Source organism: Eleutherodactylus coqui, chromosome 2, assembly GCF_035609145.1.
Source record: "Eleutherodactylus coqui strain aEleCoq1 chromosome 2, aEleCoq1.hap1, whole genome shotgun sequence".
In the NCBI taxonomy this organism is placed as follows: Eukaryota; Metazoa; Chordata; class Amphibia; order Anura; family Eleutherodactylidae; genus Eleutherodactylus; species Eleutherodactylus coqui.
The window spans coordinates 84,244,131-84,260,925 of NC_089838.1; the positions used below are offsets into that span (position 1 = coordinate 84,244,131).

General features: G+C 46.9%; 1 protein-coding gene across 1 annotated transcript in view; it reads left to right on the top strand.

Moving 5' to 3' along the window:
- The first annotated feature begins 3,472 nt into the window (after nucleotides 1-3,472).
- The window catches only part of PDLIM7 (PDZ and LIM domain 7), a 109,430-nt gene continuing 96,107 nt past the window's right edge, over nucleotides 3,473-16,795 (top strand). The window contains exons 1-2 of the mRNA XM_066591158.1: nucleotides 3,473-3,613; nucleotides 3,763-3,867. Of these exons, the coding sequence (XP_066447255.1) occupies nucleotides 3,772-3,867 (96 nt within the window). The 5' untranslated portion in view covers nucleotides 3,473-3,613; nucleotides 3,763-3,771. The remainder of the gene's footprint in view (nucleotides 3,614-3,762; nucleotides 3,868-16,795) is intronic.

Genomic DNA, 16,795 nt, shown 5'->3' on the forward strand with positions numbered 1-16,795 from the left:
TCAGCCTATCTGTCAGATAGGCTGATCGGCGGAGATTCGTCTGCCGGCTCCTGATCCCGGAGATTTGCCGGGGGACTTTGCAACGTCCGTGGACAGGTGGCCTTAGGCTCAATAGAACCTAATAGCTGCGGATTTCCACTGCGGGAAATGCAGCAGAAATCCGTCCGTGGCCATTAGCCCTAAAAGGGCCTTTATAATCTTTCAGGTGGACACCTCAGGAAAAGCCAGACAGCCTGGACACACTGATCACTATATTTATAGTGGCAGTGATGTATCTTGTTGTTGCTTTATCAAATGCCACACATGAAGACATATCATGCCATTTTCGCTACATATCTTGTTCTAGGATAATGGAGAACATCCCTGAAAACCTAAATAGCAGTTTATTTCCTAATACTTGGGGGAACACCGAGCAGTTTTATATATATATATATATATATATATATATATATATTAGAGATGAGCGAGTATACTCGCTAAGGCACTACTCGCTCGAGTAATGTGCCTTAGCCGAGTATCTCCCCGCTCGTCCCTAAAGATTCGGGGGCCGCGGCTGACAGGTGAGTTGCGGCGGGGAGCAGGGGGGAGAGCGCGGGGGGGGGAGAGAAAGTGAGAGATCTCCCCTCCGTTCCTCCCCGCTCTCCCTGCCCCCTGTCGGCCCCCGAATCTTTAGGGACGAGCGGGGAGATACTCGGCTAAGGCACATTACTCGAGCGAGTAGTGCCTTAGCGAGTATACTCGCTCATCTCTAATATATATATATATATACACACACACACTATTTGTAAAAAAAAATAAAACAAGCACCTAGAAGAAGTTGTCATTTTGCTGCAAAATTCGGCATGCAGTTCCATCATTTCCCGCTTGTGTAGAGCTGGTTGACCGCTAGACGCCTCTACGATGCCATCAAAGAGATTGCATCCAGTTAACAGAGTTTGAGAAGGGGGGTGGAGTAGGGGGCGCATTATTGGAATACAAAAACCTGGATGGTTATATCAACCCATTGTCCGACACCCGGGCTGTTCGGACCAGACTGTTAGGAGGTGTCAGGACCAGTGGATGTGTGAGGGCACACAAGGGGAATGGGCTCAGGACACCCGCGACAGACTGTCAGTAGAGAGGATTGTCTGACCGTCCAACAAGCATGAACAATGCCAACTGTTTTGTTCTCCGCCATTCAGATACAGGTGGCGCTATCATTACAATCGTGTCTGTTGGAACCGTATCCAGGCACTTGGCTGAAATACATTTGGTCTCACAGCGCCCATTACATGAACTGGCTTGGACACTCACCGTCTCCTCTATTTGCAGTGATGTCATGAATGGCGAAATTGGACGCTAAAGAGTGGAACCAGGATGTTTTCAGTGACGAATCCCGATTTTGGTGGGCATGGATGACAGCCGTGTTCCTGTCTGGGGAACTCGGTGTGAGCACCTCAATCATGCCTTTGCTGTGAAGCAGCACAGTGCCCCCTGCTGGTGTGATGGTCAGGGGGGGGGGGGGGGCATCGCATACAATAGTCTGGTCACCCTTAGTAGTTGTATGAGGGACAATGACAACTTATTGATATGTTCAGGACATCCTGCAGCCACATGTGTTCTTCTCATGGCGGCTTCCAAGAGGCAGCAGAGTAATGCTCGGCCGCACACACAACGGGGTCACAGGAATGTCTCCACAACACGGTCACACTTCCGTATCACATCTTGTATCCAAGCTAGAGGCGGTACAACAGGGTACTAGAGCCTCCATGCCCACCGGTATCAGATCTTGTATCCAAGCTAGAGGCAGTACAACAGGGTACTAGAGCCTCCATGCCCACCGGTATCAGATCTTGTATCCAAGCTAGAGGCGGTACAACAGGGTACTAGAGCCTCCATGACCACACGTATCACATCTCACATCCAAGCTAGAGGCGGTACAACAGGGTACTAGAGCCTCCATGCCCACCCGTATCACATCTTGTATCCAAGCTAGAGGCGGTACACAGGGTACTAGAGCCTCCATGCCCACCTGTATCACATCTTGTATCCAAGCTAGAGGCGGTACACAGGGTACTTGAGCCTCCATGCCCACCGTTATCAGATCTTGTATCCAAGCTAGAGGCGGTACACAGGGTACTAGAGTCTCCATGCCCGCTCATATCACATCTTACATCCAAGCTAGAGGCGGTACACAGGGTACTAGAGCCTCCATGCCCACCGTTATCAGATCTTGTATCCAAGCTAGAGGCGGTACACAGGGTACTAGAGCCTCCATGCCCACCGTTATCAGATCTTGTATCCAAGCTAGAGGCGGTACACAGGGTACTAGAGCCTCCATGCCCACCGGTATCAGATCTTGTATCCAAGCTAGAGGCGGTACACAGGGTACTAGAGCCTCCATGCCCACCGATATCAGATCTTGTATCCAAGCTAGAGGCGGTACAACAGGGTACTAGAGCCTCCATGACCACACGTATCACATCTTGTATCCAAGCTAGAGGCGGTACACAGGGTACTAGAGCCTCCATGCCCACCGGTATCAGATCTTGTATCCAAGCTAGAGGCGGTACACAGGGTACTAGAGCCTCCATGCCCACCGATATCAGATCTTGTATCCAAGCTAGAGGCGGTACAACAGGGTACTAGAGCCTCCATGACCACACGTATCACATCTTGTATCCAAGCTAGAGGCGGTACACAGGGTACTAGAGCCTCCATGCCCACCGGTATCAGATCTTGTATCCAAGCTAGAGGCGGTACACAGGGTACTAGAGCCTCCATGCCCACCTGTATCACATCTTGTATCCAAGCTAGAGGCGGTACAACAGGGTACTAGAGCCTCCATGCCCACCCGTATCACATCTAGTATCCAAGCTAGGGGCAGTACAACAGGGTACTAGAGCCTCTATGCCCGTTCGTATCACATCTTATATTCAAGCTAGTAGCGGTCCAACAGGGTACTAGAGCCTCCATGCCTGTCCGTATCACATCTTGTATCCAAGCTAGAGGTGCTATAACAGGGTACTAGAGCCTCCATGCCCGCCTGTATCACATCTTGTATCTAAGCTAGAGGTGGTACAATAGGGTACTAGAGCCTCCATGCCTGCCTGTATCACATCTTGTATCTAAGCTAGAGGTGGTACAATAGGTTCAGCTTTCTGAGATGAACCCTCCTTTTGCTCTGATATGTAATCACTTACATGAAGGTTACAATCACACAGAGAAAGTTTAATTCGATTCGGCAGACTCCTTCTAGGGAGGGCTTGGTGCTGACAATGAGCATATATGTATATAGGTATGCATGGGTATATATATATACACACAGTGTGAGCGCCCTCCCGTGATGCCGGCACCCCGCATCCACATTGCAGCCGGCTCCGGAGACATGAGTGTGCGAGGAATGCGCCCCCCCTGTAGCTGCTGGGAATGTGTGCGGCCGCTCTGGTCCCTCCCAGGCCCGAGCATGATTCATTTCCCTGTATCCCCCGGCCCCGGTGTCGTCTTACACTCCTTATATAGCCTGGGAGCCGGGAGCTGGCGGGGCCGCAGCCTGTCCTCCTCCTTCCGCCCGCTGCCCTGGGTGAGACCGGCGGAGACGCGGAGGTGCATGGAGTTCCCGTAGGCGCTGCTGGTGGGTGACCTTGTGCCCTGTGGCTGGGGGGCAGCATTGTCTGTGCCCTGTAGGGGGCTGCACGTTGTACCTGTGCGGCCAGAGGGTTAACCCCTCCCGTGCTGCAGGGATGTAGAGCTCTGCACTCATCTGTATTGTCTCTCCTGCAGATTGATGACATGGAGGATTACAAAGTGACTCTGGATGGACCGGCCCCTTGGGGCTTTCGCCTGCAGGGAGGCAAGGACTTTAACATGCCGCTGTCCATCTCCAGGGTGAGTGACCGCCTGCTCTTACCTTACTCCATACTTTGGCGCAACTTGGAAAAAGATTATTGCATTTTTTTCTGTTGCTTAGCAGCTTCTGCAAAAAATTAACCAGTGACATGCTGGGGGGTTTAAAGGTCACCTTGGAAAAAGTACTTTATATAATATATATATGTGTGTGTGTGTATAGATGGGTATGTGTGCCACAGAGATGGCACATTGGCACGTACTTGGTACCATCACTGTGCGTTGTATCACTGTTATCTCTTAAAAACGGTAAAAAAAAGTTTTACTAATAAAAATGTTGCAAGAAAGCTAGTATGTGTCCGGCTTCATGACGGGACTTCTTTGAAGCGAAGGCTCCTATTTCCATGACACATCAGAACGGCCTGCGCACAGGGCGGCAGATAAAGCCCAGCGTGATCTCTATACATGTTGGGATAAGACTTGCAGTCACGTTTTAGAAAAAGAAACTTCTGGCGGTTGGCGATGTGCAATAAATGTTTAAGTGTCTGAGAATAGATGAGGAATATGACACACAAGGGGCTGCGCTCTTGCCAAGGCCGTGGCGCCTGACGAGGCCCCAAGACCCCGAAGACCACATAAAAGGACTTTCCTACTATAAATGGTAACTGTTGGTGGAGCTCAGAATCTGCAAGCTGCTGCTTTGTATCAGCGGCGTTCCGGTTTCCGTTTTTTTTCCTGTCTTGTTATGGAACCAGAAAAAAATGGAAAACCGAATCTGTTGGAAATAAAAACGAATGGCGCCTGACGGACCGAATTTTAGTAATCGTTCACAATTGTTCAGTCTTTCACATTCGCTGTGTAAGGATTAATTCACACAACTGCGATGCGCGGCCGCGTGATACGCAGTACATGGCCTTTCATTGATTGTTTCTCATTAGCGTGTAAACCCTACATGTAGATACGTTCGTGAAAAAGATGGCAGCATGCTCAATGTCACCGCGCATTACGCTGCGTGAGCCCCGTTCTTTTCTATGGGTAGCGTATGCGGCGCTGTCCGTACGTCATACATTGTGTATGGGTGATATTGTGTATGCAACTCCTCTATAAAACAGAGCGAGAATTAAAAAAAAGACAAAAGTGGCACTGCACATGACCGCGTGCGTGAGAGAGATACACGGTCATGCACAGTACACTTGCTGCCATATGTAATCTCTGATGGCTTGCACAGACCGGTTGTGTGAATGAGCCCTAAGTGAATGAGGACGACTGAACGAGCGCTATTTAAACTGAATGATAAGTGAACGAGCCAATGCTAATTTTTATGTCTGCCTAAAGGCCCGTGTACACGCAACAATTATTGCTCAAAATTCCTTCAAAGTCTTTTGAGCGATAACCGTTGTGTGTAAACGCTACCATTGTTTGCTTTTCTGCCGAATGATGATTTTTAGTTCAGCATAAAAAACATCTTTTAGCTGGCCAGCTGATAGCAGGGACCGCACGCTGTGATTCTCCACAGGAGTGCTGATTGCACTGTTTTCAGCTGCTGTCCTGCTGTAGAACAAAGGCGCTGTATGCAGATAAAAGACCACCTGCTGTTATCTGCATACAGCAAAGGGAGGCTCATTTACAAACAAATGAAGCTAATAAGCTACTAATGGGTATTAGTGCCCATTAGTATACTATATAAAAGAAATATACTTCCTGCGGCGCAGGATCACACTTTTGGCAGTCCGACGCTTCGGGATCTGACAGGTGACGTCCTGTAAACCTGTCACGTGGGCTTCTGATATAGAAGTCCCAGGTCAGATTTACGGACTGTCCCTGATGACGTCCCTGCCAGCCTCCCATTGGCTGCAGCCATCACGTGGGGGAACAACTTTTCATTCTGGAACATTCATTCTGGTCCACTTATGGACAAAACTCGCACAGAAAATGAAACCAATCACATGAGCGATTTTTATTTTTTACACTCAGACCAAAAATCACTACAGATCCCATTTTCTTGCGAGTCTCACACATGCAAAAGAGTCCGTGTGCTGCGTGATATGAGTTGTGTCAGCTGCAACTCGCATCGCCTCTGTGAATATAGCAATAGGCCTCCTTCATATGAGCGTAATGGCATTTTTGGCGCACCTATCAGTTTATTTTACTGTACTTTTCCCCGCAAGGCATGTTCATGTGCGTGCAGCAAACAAACGCACCGACTGAAATGGCTTATTAGTTCCAGATGTGTCCTTTTTTCCAACACAATGAGGCTACGGACGAGCGCGATAATACTCTTGTCAACTTGCGTTTTTCACGCCGATACGAGGCGTTTTTCATACTTCTGTGAACTTCAGAGGATAGCAAGTTTTTCCCATTGATTTTCAATGGGACTCATCACATCTTACTCGCATGCACATCACGCGGTATGCGACCACCATGCGATGTTTTTTAAGTACCCATTGAAAACAATGGGTGAGGCGTTCCGAGGGAGCGCCCAAAGATACAACGTGCTGCGAGTTCCACCTGTTTCCTTGCAGGAAAAAAAAAGTCTTATGTGAATCAGTCTATTCACAAGAATGGAGTTCATATTTATGTGTCTCGCCACGCACAAAACTCGCACGAGATTCTCGCTCATGTAAATAAGTTCTTACGCATTGGTTCGCACATCTCCTTGCATATTGCACACCCCCTATTGACTTCTATGGGGACCTTTGGTGCGCAAATACGCAGAAAAGTAGCATCTATTATTTTTCGCGCATTAATACACCCGTGTGAAGTCGGCCTTAGAAAACATAAAAGTTAGTAGAAGTAAAAGTCCTGGGCGCTGGCACTGAAGGGGTGAATATCTCAGTCATGAGTGATACATATGTGGGCAGCTGGTAATGATGGATGGTGTAAGGTTTACAGTTTTTTTTTTTTTAGTTGAGGTGCTAGGGACCTGATGGGGGGCTGAGAAGTTTAATGTCTGAGGTTGGCCTGGCACCCTCCTCCCCGGGTGGGGCCGCTTTTGTTCCTCGCCGTGTTGATTTTGCGTCTGTGCCATGTGCAGACAATCCTTTCCCTTCACGCTAAGCACTGTAATGTTTGTATGAGGGGAGGTCCTGCCCGTACAAGAGCTGTATGAGGAGGGGTAGGCGTGCGAAATGGTGTCAGGAATATTTATTAAGGCCCCTTTACACGCAACGATTATCGCTCATAATTCATCCAAACTGCTGAAGTGAGTGATAATCGTCACGCGTGAAAGTGAAACTATCGCTCACTTGCCATTCGCGGTTGTTTGAGCTAACTTTCCTGTCAGCTTACACAACCTCGTTAGCATTCACTGGATCACTGGCTTCTCCTACGGTGTGACACCTGCTCGTACAGCGCATCCCATAGGAAGCGGGGAGAGGGAAGCAAGGAGCGAGGCACCAGCAGGACTGAACGAGCGCTGATGACCTTAGCAGTGACGTCAGTACCCGTGCAGTCGCTCAACAGACTGCCAGCCTGGGTAAAAGGGGCTTTAGTCTGTCCATATTGTCCTCCCTATGTATCACAGTAGTCGGTATTTATATTACGCTTCCTGTATACACTGACTGCTAAAGGCTGGAGTCGCACTCTCAACCAAGGCCAGGACTGGATCCTGAAGGAGTATTAAGGACTCATATTTGTCACTTTTTTTATACTACGCATATGTTTAGCTCAGAAACTGCATCAAAAACTGCACATGTGATTCCCGTAAAATAATGTCATTTATCGTTCCGCCCTATTTTTACTTTATCCTGGTTATTAAGGGATATCCTAGAGCATTTATCGAAAACCAGTATTTACGAAATGTTCACATTTTACAGCGTTGCTGCCGATTTTTCTGCAGTATCAAATTCACACTCAATGTAGATTTCACTCCTTCCCTCAGGCTATATTGACACGAGCGTGAATTTCGCAAGACTCACAAAACTCGCGCGAATACTAACTTGATCGCGTTTTTGCGCGATCGCGATTTTAACATTACAAGTCCCATAGACCCCTGCAGAAAAAAAAACGCTGCGAATTTCGCAGTGAAAAAAACTGTAGTGGGTAGTCACCCTTACATGCTATGTTAGGCCCCCTGTCCACGTCCGTGATGGAATATATTCCGCCGCGGGGGAGCAGGGGGGAGAGTTGACAGGTCTCTATGCTGAGTCTATCTGAGAAATAGGCTCACCATGGAGAATCGCGGCATGCCGCGATTTGTATCGCGTGAGCGGAGAATCGCTATAATTCTCCGTGCGTGGACAGCGGGGCTACACTTTTCATAGCAACGCTATGGAAAGCGTTCACTGCGTTACCCGCGTCCGGATTATAGCTGCGGGTATCGCAATGAACTATCGCCCGTGGACAGGAGCCCTTACTATGCTACCATCTTGCAGCAACTTTCTTGCAGCCGGATTACTTTCACACAAGCGTATTTTTCATTAGTATTCCATCTGTAATTGTGCTGGCCCGGCACTACTGACATTTCTGTGTGGGCCTCTGCGAGACCCGCACAGAAATAGTACATGCCGCGATATGTTTTCCGCGTGTATTTTTGTGCGGACAAATTGCGTCCGTCTGCATAGGATTGTGTTTTGTAATGCAATCCTATGCAGGCGGGCAGGGGCAGAAATTCTGCAGGAAATCCCGCCGAGGAATTTCCGCCCGTGTGCAGAGGGCCTTAATCTATGAGAATCTACTAGTCTTATTCATGTGAGCATATAGAATATATTTAATATATTAAAAACATAGCACGCACTAGTTTTATCCAGTTTGCAGATCGAAAATACCCATGGAAATCTATGGAGGGTGTGTAATATACGGATGCCCCTGTATTCCCTTGGTATTTGCATTCATTGGTAAATTATATTCTATTGGGTAAAACCGGATACAGTTGCATGAAATAGGTTTAATATTGCATACGAAGACAAAGGCTCCTCTCAAGATTCTGGTAAGCTTTGTGATAAATAATCCTCATGAGAGCGTTAATAGCGGCCATGATAAATTTGTTGTCAAAGGTAAAAAAAAAAGTTTTTTTTTCTTAAGGGGTCCCTCAATGTGTAAGCATAATAAAGATCTCATACTCCCCTCTTCCCTGCCAGCAGTTTTGGTCTGCTGACGTCATCGTGAGCCGTCTCCAAACAAGCTGCTGCAGCCAATGACAAGAGTTCAGCGATCACCGCTGTGTTATTGGCTGCAGCAGCAAGTTACTGGGATGTCACAGGTGGACAAAGAACACAACGGAGACCAGAGCTGCCAGCGGGGAACGGTGAATATTATGTTTACACACTGGAGGACTTTTTTGGGAAAAAACTTTTATTTCAGACAACTCATTTAATAATCACCAGAAACAGTAATTAACAAATGACTGAAAAGCAGTTTTTATTTTTAGCTAGTTGGCAGAAGATAAACTGTTCTTCATTTACGGCGGGTCCTCCGTATTGGGTTCAGTGCCAATGCTAAAACCAAATTACAGTATACAGTTGGGATTTGCAGACCTGTATGTACAGTGTCACCGGGGAGTAGGAGAAGCAGTGACAGCTGGGCCTATAGACACCCACTGAGGTCATGGAATAGGTCGGAGCACTCTGCCAGCATTTATTACCTTCTTGGGAAGCGATGAGAGGAGAGACCGTGTTGTACATAAAATAGTCTTATAGAGGCTCTTAGGCTTCACCTGGACTTGCCATTGCTTCAAGTCCATGGCTGCTGATGCTTGTGCACTGGCATCCACGGGGACCTTTTTGTTCCACCCTGATGCAGCTCAAACTGCTGCTGCAGGACTCCGCACCAGAATCCACAAGGCTACCTGCAGGTTTTTGATGCGGATTTGCAGGCAGATTTAAGACCTTTCCAATTCCACTGCACAATCGGCAGGTAGCCCTGTGGATTTCGGTGCGGAATTTACTGCATGTTTCTGTACTGATGGTGGGCTAATTTTGCCTGTGTGAAAGCACCCTAATGCTGCTATAGGGCTTCTACCCACTAGCGTCTTTTTTAACGCTGCGATATCACTGCGTTTTTTTCAATGGGACTTTCTAATGTTAAAATTGCATCGCACAAAAATCGTAAGTTTGTGTTTTCGTGATTTTTGTAAGATGTGATTTTAACTTTGGAAAGTCCCATTGAAAAAAATGCAGCGATATCGCAGCGTTAAAAAGAAAAAACAAAATCAATGATTTACAGGGGTTTCATTCCCATCTGCCGTTTTCTTTACTGATGCGATGTTGAGAGGATAAAAAATCGTGGCATGCATCTTTCTGTGATGTCATTATTTTTTTTTTTATTATCGCGGGACGGCAGCGATGTGATGCAAGATTATTCTCATAGATTGCAGTGAATAAAGATGCGATTTTTATTTTTATTTCTTTGCCATGATTTTCTCGCAGCAAAATTGCGATCACCCATGTGGAATTAGCCTAAGGGCCCTTTCACAGGGGCAAAATATTTCTGCCAGGACCCTGTGGAATTTGCCGCAGTATAATTCTGCATCAGAATCCGCAGGACTAACTGCAGATTTTTTTACTGAATTGCAGGCTGATTTAAGCTATTTTCATTCTGCATCAAAATCTGCATGTAGCCGTGTGTAATTTACTGCGACTTACAGTGCGCATTGCAAAAAACTCTACCCTTGTGAACGGGCCATGAGTATTTTTGCTGGATGCATCTGAGGGTGGAGAAAATTCTGCACTGAAATGCGTATGCAAACATGGGGCGTGGGACAGAAATCCACAGCAGCAGATTAAGCTGTGTCTTGTGGAAGTGCTCCGCATGTGTAAGGCCCCCTGTCCACGGGCGTTGCGGTATCCCGCGGCGGAGCTGCCGCCCGGAAGCAGGAGCCAGCAGACGGATCTCCACAGGTCAGCCTATTCTGACAGATAGGCTGGTCGTGGAGAATCGCGGCAATTCTCAGCATGCTGCGGATTGCCTGCCACGAGCGGAGAATTGCAATGATTCTCCGCTCGTGGACAGGGGGACAGCAATGCTATGGAAAGCTTCAGACAGCGTGATTCGCCAACAATTTACCGCCAGGGAAACCACGCCCGTGGACAGGGGGCCTTAAAGGTCCCTCAGGTTGTCTTCACACAAGGCGTAAATGCTGCAGAATTTCCATAGCAGATTTTTATTGCATAAACATCTACAGTATAAGCCGTGCGAATCGGATCTCAAAAAACATGGGTGACAAGCTAGTTTGATGTATGCTGCAGATTCTAAATCCACATCATGCCTAAGTATGCTGTGGATTCCAGCCCTTGGAATTAAAATCTGGCAAGTCTGCAAAATCCATAGCAAATCAGGTCACTGCCGATTTGTGGCGTATTTGCTTGAGGTTTTCTGCAGAAATCCTGTAGCATATCCGCAATGTATGACGTCTCCGTAGGCCGCCCTGACCATGGGGCAGAGTATTCCGCAGGAAGTTGTAAAGTATTCTGCCGTATGGAAAATTCAGCACTAAAATCCACTTGTCTAACATGCAGATTTTGGTAGAAATCCTCTGTAATTGCACATTTAGGCCTGCAGATTTTGACAATGCAATATTCCACAATGTCCGTCTGGAGGCATCCTTGCCGGAATTAGAGAACAGTTACCTTGTAGAGCTCCTTTCATATAACTTTCAGTTGTGGCCTCCCGACTGACATACAGCCGTGTTTGTCTTTCTTATTTTACAACTGTGTATTCAGTTTATGGCCTAGGTCATTAAAGCCTTTAAGGCCAGGAGCAGAAAAAAATAAGACTCTTTTACCCTGAACGATTATTGATCAGATGATCGCTGGAATCCGAACGGAATCATTTGGATCTTGCAGGCATGATGATCAAATGATCATCTGCCTGTTTACTGTGAATAGTGGCGGGTGGAGCGGAATGATCCCTGGCTTGCTCAGTCTCCGAGCGATTCACTGAGCGATGATCGCCCTTGTGGAAGAGCACTGGTGCAATCATCATTGGGAAGGCTCTTGGGTACATCTGCAACTGACAGTCGTCCTATATAAAAGGGCCCTAAAGAGCAATTAAAGGGGGCGTCTGGGACTAAAGAATTATCAGGGCAGGGGATGGTGTGAAATTTAAAGAGAAAAGCCATATTCTTCACTGTAAGTGGCTTCTGGTCTAGTGCAGAAGTCCCAGTCGCAGAAGAAGTAGCAACAGTTCTATGCTGTTAATTGTGCATGTGGCCGCTCTGCCAATCGGACTTCACCAGCCATGTGCCATTCATTGAAAGACAAACAAAGTGATCTTGTACATATGATACTTTTTAATAGCTATCAAAAAGAAAGGATGTCACAGGACGCTTTCAAAACTACTTAAGTTTCTTCATCAGGCTTCTGAAGAACGTATCTGTTATGCCATGCCTGATGAAGAAACCTAAGTACTTTTGAAAGCTTCCTGTAACATCATTGCTTTTTGAAAGCCATTAAAAAGTATCATATGTACCAAATTACTATGTTTCTCTTACTGAGAACACTCCCATTTTGTTCTATTGGCTAACCTTCTTCTTTTTACCATTCATGCTATTATCACTGCTGAAGCCTGTGATTAGCTGAATGGTCACGTGTGTAATGAATGGCATCTGACCACCAGTTTATTCTGCGATCAAAGCGGCAGGAAGCAAGACTTCCACACTGGACCAGTGGCCACTTAAAGGGGTTGTACTAGAATTACAAGTTATCCCGTTGCTCCATTCAATCTCCCCCGCACTCCAGGGGTGACAGTAAGCTCTCCATGAAGATGGCTGGGGAAATGGGAACCCTGTGCTCCGGATCGGTGCATGTCTCAGCAATGGGACCCAACTAATCAGCAAGTTATCTCTTATTTTGTGGATGGAGAATAACTTGTAATTCTAATGTAACTCCTTTAAGGAGGAGAGTATGACTTGTTCTTTAATTAGGCATCTTTTTCTGTTTAAATAACTTTTTAAATTAGTTTCAGTTTCAGAAAACCCCTGTAACACAATCCTGACCTATCTTTTGACGAAAACCATTGGAGGCTCCCATAGACTATTATGGGAGCTGAGAAAAAAAGGGAGAGGGAGGGAGTTTATCTGCATCTGGCACTCGAAAGAAGAAGACAGCTGCTGATGTTTAAGCTAATAGAGGCATCTCTGCCAACCAACAGAATTCCGCGCTGCAGCGTATTTTTCCAGTAATACACCCATGTGAATGGATGAGAGAGCGCTAATCAAGCCCGGGACTCAATCGCAGCTATTCTTCATTAATGAAATTTTATGGTGTGTGTGTGCAGCCATAAAAACGCATACGCTCGTGTGAATGAGGCCTAACAGTGAGAGCGTGGGCATTTAACTCCTTAGATGCTGCAGTCAGAAGCTACAGCAACATCTAAAGTTAAAGATAGAGGGATGGGGCTCCCTCTGTCAACCGATCCATGACTTGATGGTTGAGCAGACCTGGGGGCAATTGTTGGGGGCCTAACAATTGCCCCTAGGCCTGCCATCAGTATCTGTCTATTTGGCCATGGCAGAGGTATGGTGGGCAATGTCTGTTGAATAAAGGTAATATATTATTTATACTACATTTTATCGCTGATGGGAAATGCTCCCTTCTCAGCACTTCACATAGAAGTTGAAGTGCTGAGCAAAAAGCCCGCGATCCAGTGGTGATCTACCTGTCTAAACGCTCTTCACAGGCGCTAACACCCTCAGCACTCATGCACAGACAGGCAGATTTTGGCTGCAAAATCCAAAGTGGGTGTCCACCTCCAGATCCCGCAGCAATAACCCACCATAGCATGCTATGGAAAAATTCTTCTTCTTGCACAGGAGTGGAAACCAATTGCGGTTTCCGCTCGTGGATAAAAAAAATCGCAGCATGCTTTATTTTACAGTGGTTCCCGAACGGACAGCTTCCATTGAAGTTAATGGAAGCCGCTTGTCCACAATTGACATTGCGGACGGGTCGCGGATTCCGCGGGAAAAGCAGGAGTTTAAAAAGGAAAAAATCTTGTACTGCGCTTGAGCTGTGCGGACCATCCGCAGAACAGAGAAGCGGGAAGAAGACTGCTCTATTAGCTATGATTTTTGGCGCGGGTGATCTGGCATGCGTTTCACACTCATATGAATGAGGCCTGAATGAGGCTTTACATTAGCGGGATGCGGCCCAATCCAGAATAACGGCTTTCTATCTACCAATCTAATATAAAGCCCGCTGGGGAGTGCGAGCGGCAGTCCCAGCAGCTCCACATTTAATAGACCAGCGTGAAAAGCTCAGACGTGGATTCCTGAGGGATTAAATCTGGCCATCTTCTGCATAAATGGACGGCTTTGTCGTGTCCCTCAGGCTCGTATATTCTTCAGCTGGAAACTAGGACATCCATGTGATCTAAAGTTTGCTTAGATAAAATAATAATGCCCAAGGGTCCATAGAAAGGACCTGTTGGCTCCTAAAAGGTCCCCGCACGGGGTTTAACTCTATTCTGTCCTGTGCTGACGCCTGGAAACAGCTCCCATCTATGTCCATTATCATTACAGTGATATCTATTAGGCCTCATTCACACAAGCGTATTCGACTTTACGGTGGCCGCACGTGGTCGAAAAACGCAATAGAGAAGAATAGCTGCAATTTAATCCCAAACTTAAAGGGGTTGTCTCGCGGCAGCAAGTGGGGTCATACACTTCTGTATGGCCATATTAATGCACTTTGTAATATACATCGTGCATTAAATATGAGCCATACAGAAGTTATTCACTTACCTGCTCCGTTGCTAGCGTCCCCGTCTCCATGGCTCCGTCTAATTTCGCTGTCTTCTTGCTTTTTTAGACGCGCTTGCGCAGTCCGGTCTTCTCCCTGGTGAATGGGGCCGCTCGTGCCGGAGAGCTGCTCACCGCGTCGTCAGCGTAGCTCCGCCCTGTCACGTGTGCCGATTCCAGCCAATCAGGAGGCTGGAATCGGCAATGGAACGCACAGAGCCCATGGTGCACCATGGGAGAAGACCCGCGGTGCACCATGGGAGAAAACCGCAGTGCATCCCTGGGAAAGGACCGGCGGCCATCTTAGGGAGAAGATTTTTTAAAGTCCTTATTTCATCGGATCGGTGAGTAGCAAGCGGTTTAAAAACCGCTTTAATTTGCTATTTTATGCCAGGGGGGTGACAGGGGGAATGGGGTAAGGTAAAATTTTGAGGTTTGCCGCGAGACAACCCCTTTAATTATTGTTGTCTCATCCATTCACACGTCCATCCCATTGTTGTGTGTCACCGAAATGCGTGCACAAAATATGGAAATGTGAACCCATTGAAATCAACGGGTTCTATTCTCTACGTATTGCGCGTGCAAATATGTCCGTGTGAAGCACTTGTACATGAGCAGGCCCAGAGGTCACACTGCAGATGGTATTTGATGGTTACATAGCTCTGCTCCCCATCTTGTTACACATTTGGGCCTGGGAGTTTGAAGAGATTTTTGTCTTGCGCAAATAAAAACAAATTGTAGTAAAATGTGGCACTGCTCCATTATTTTCAATGGAACTGGCGGATATAGCTGAGCATAGCACTATTTGCTGCTCCATTGCAATGAATAGAGCCGCACTTGTGTTTCCAGCAGCTCATTTGCTGCTACGTCATTCTGAATAGTGGCTGTTATTACAAGTTTTCACCCCTCCTTTGGGACCCCTACCGATTTCTGAGAATGGGGGACCCGTATCTCCCCTACTTCTCAATACAGGTTTGCTTCTACCTATCACTGAATGTCACAGTGAATGGACTCCCGCATGCCGGCCTTGGCTCCATTCATTTTAGCGCTTGGCTATCTGTCTGCCGCATTGAAATAAATGGAACTGCGTCCGTGCTTCCAGCGGCCCGTTCGCTGCGATGTCAGGGAAACGGGCAGAATCATCCTGGGTTGCAGATTGCAGGGTGTGGAGTTCATGGGCCTCCTGGTCTTGACCCCCAGTGGTTGGACCCATGACGATCTATGTTCACCCATTCACTGGATAAGTGAAAACGTGTCATTTCATCCACTAGCCGGACAACACTTTTAACTGTATGGCCATGTAAAGGGAACTCCCTCTCATCATGGGGACCACAGCAGTGACGTAGGACATGGTTCTTTAACCCATTAAGGACCAAGTGCTGTAAATTTACGGTTCTTGGTCCTGGGCTTTAATCCTAGACAGCTGGAATTAAACATTCGAAATATAATATGGAACCCATTCCTATTCTTTATTTTAGCCTAAATTTACTAATAAAAAAGAAAACTATAAATGTTTAAAAAATATCTTTTTTTTTTTTTAAAGCAAATTCTGCTGCATCCTGCGGAAATATTGATGTCCATGGAAAAACACCCCAAGGGGTCTTTCACACGAACATAGGTGTTTTTAGATTTTTACGTCCACGCCGTATATTGGCATGAATGGACATTTTTCCACGATCACAGACAGCGTTTTCTTGCCCATTCACATGACTGTGCACAACGTTTTTAGTGAAAAAATACGTTGCACCACGGAAAACCCTCGCTCTACAAAAATCCTCGTGATGCCTTCCATTACCTATATAGAGGCACCTGTAAGCTTTTCATAGTGTTGGACATTGCTAAAATGCCTCCCCCTCCCTTTCTTTGTTCTGCTCCCATAGAAGTCTATGGGAGCCGCCACCGTATATCGGACAAAAGTTCCAGAACTATCTTTTTGCCCACCGTATATGCGTATTTCGTTTGCGTATGTTCCATTTTTCACGGCTCAACGTTTTTATGTGCCGAATATTCGCCTATGTGAACGGATGCTTTGGAAACCAATAGTTCAGACGGTTGCGTATATCAGTCGGGCGTAGAAAACGTCGCTGTTCATGCGCTTGTGTGAAGAAAGCCTAAGGCCTCGGTCAGACGGGCGTTTTTTCGCGCGATTTGTGGATCGCATGACTGATGCGCATCCGCAAATCGCGTGACCGGGGCCGACGATTCGCCGAAAAATCTGAAGCTAGCAGCGTTTTCGGCGAAACGGGCCCGATCAAAGGAGCGCTGTTCGCCCATTGAATTCAATGGAGCCGGCAA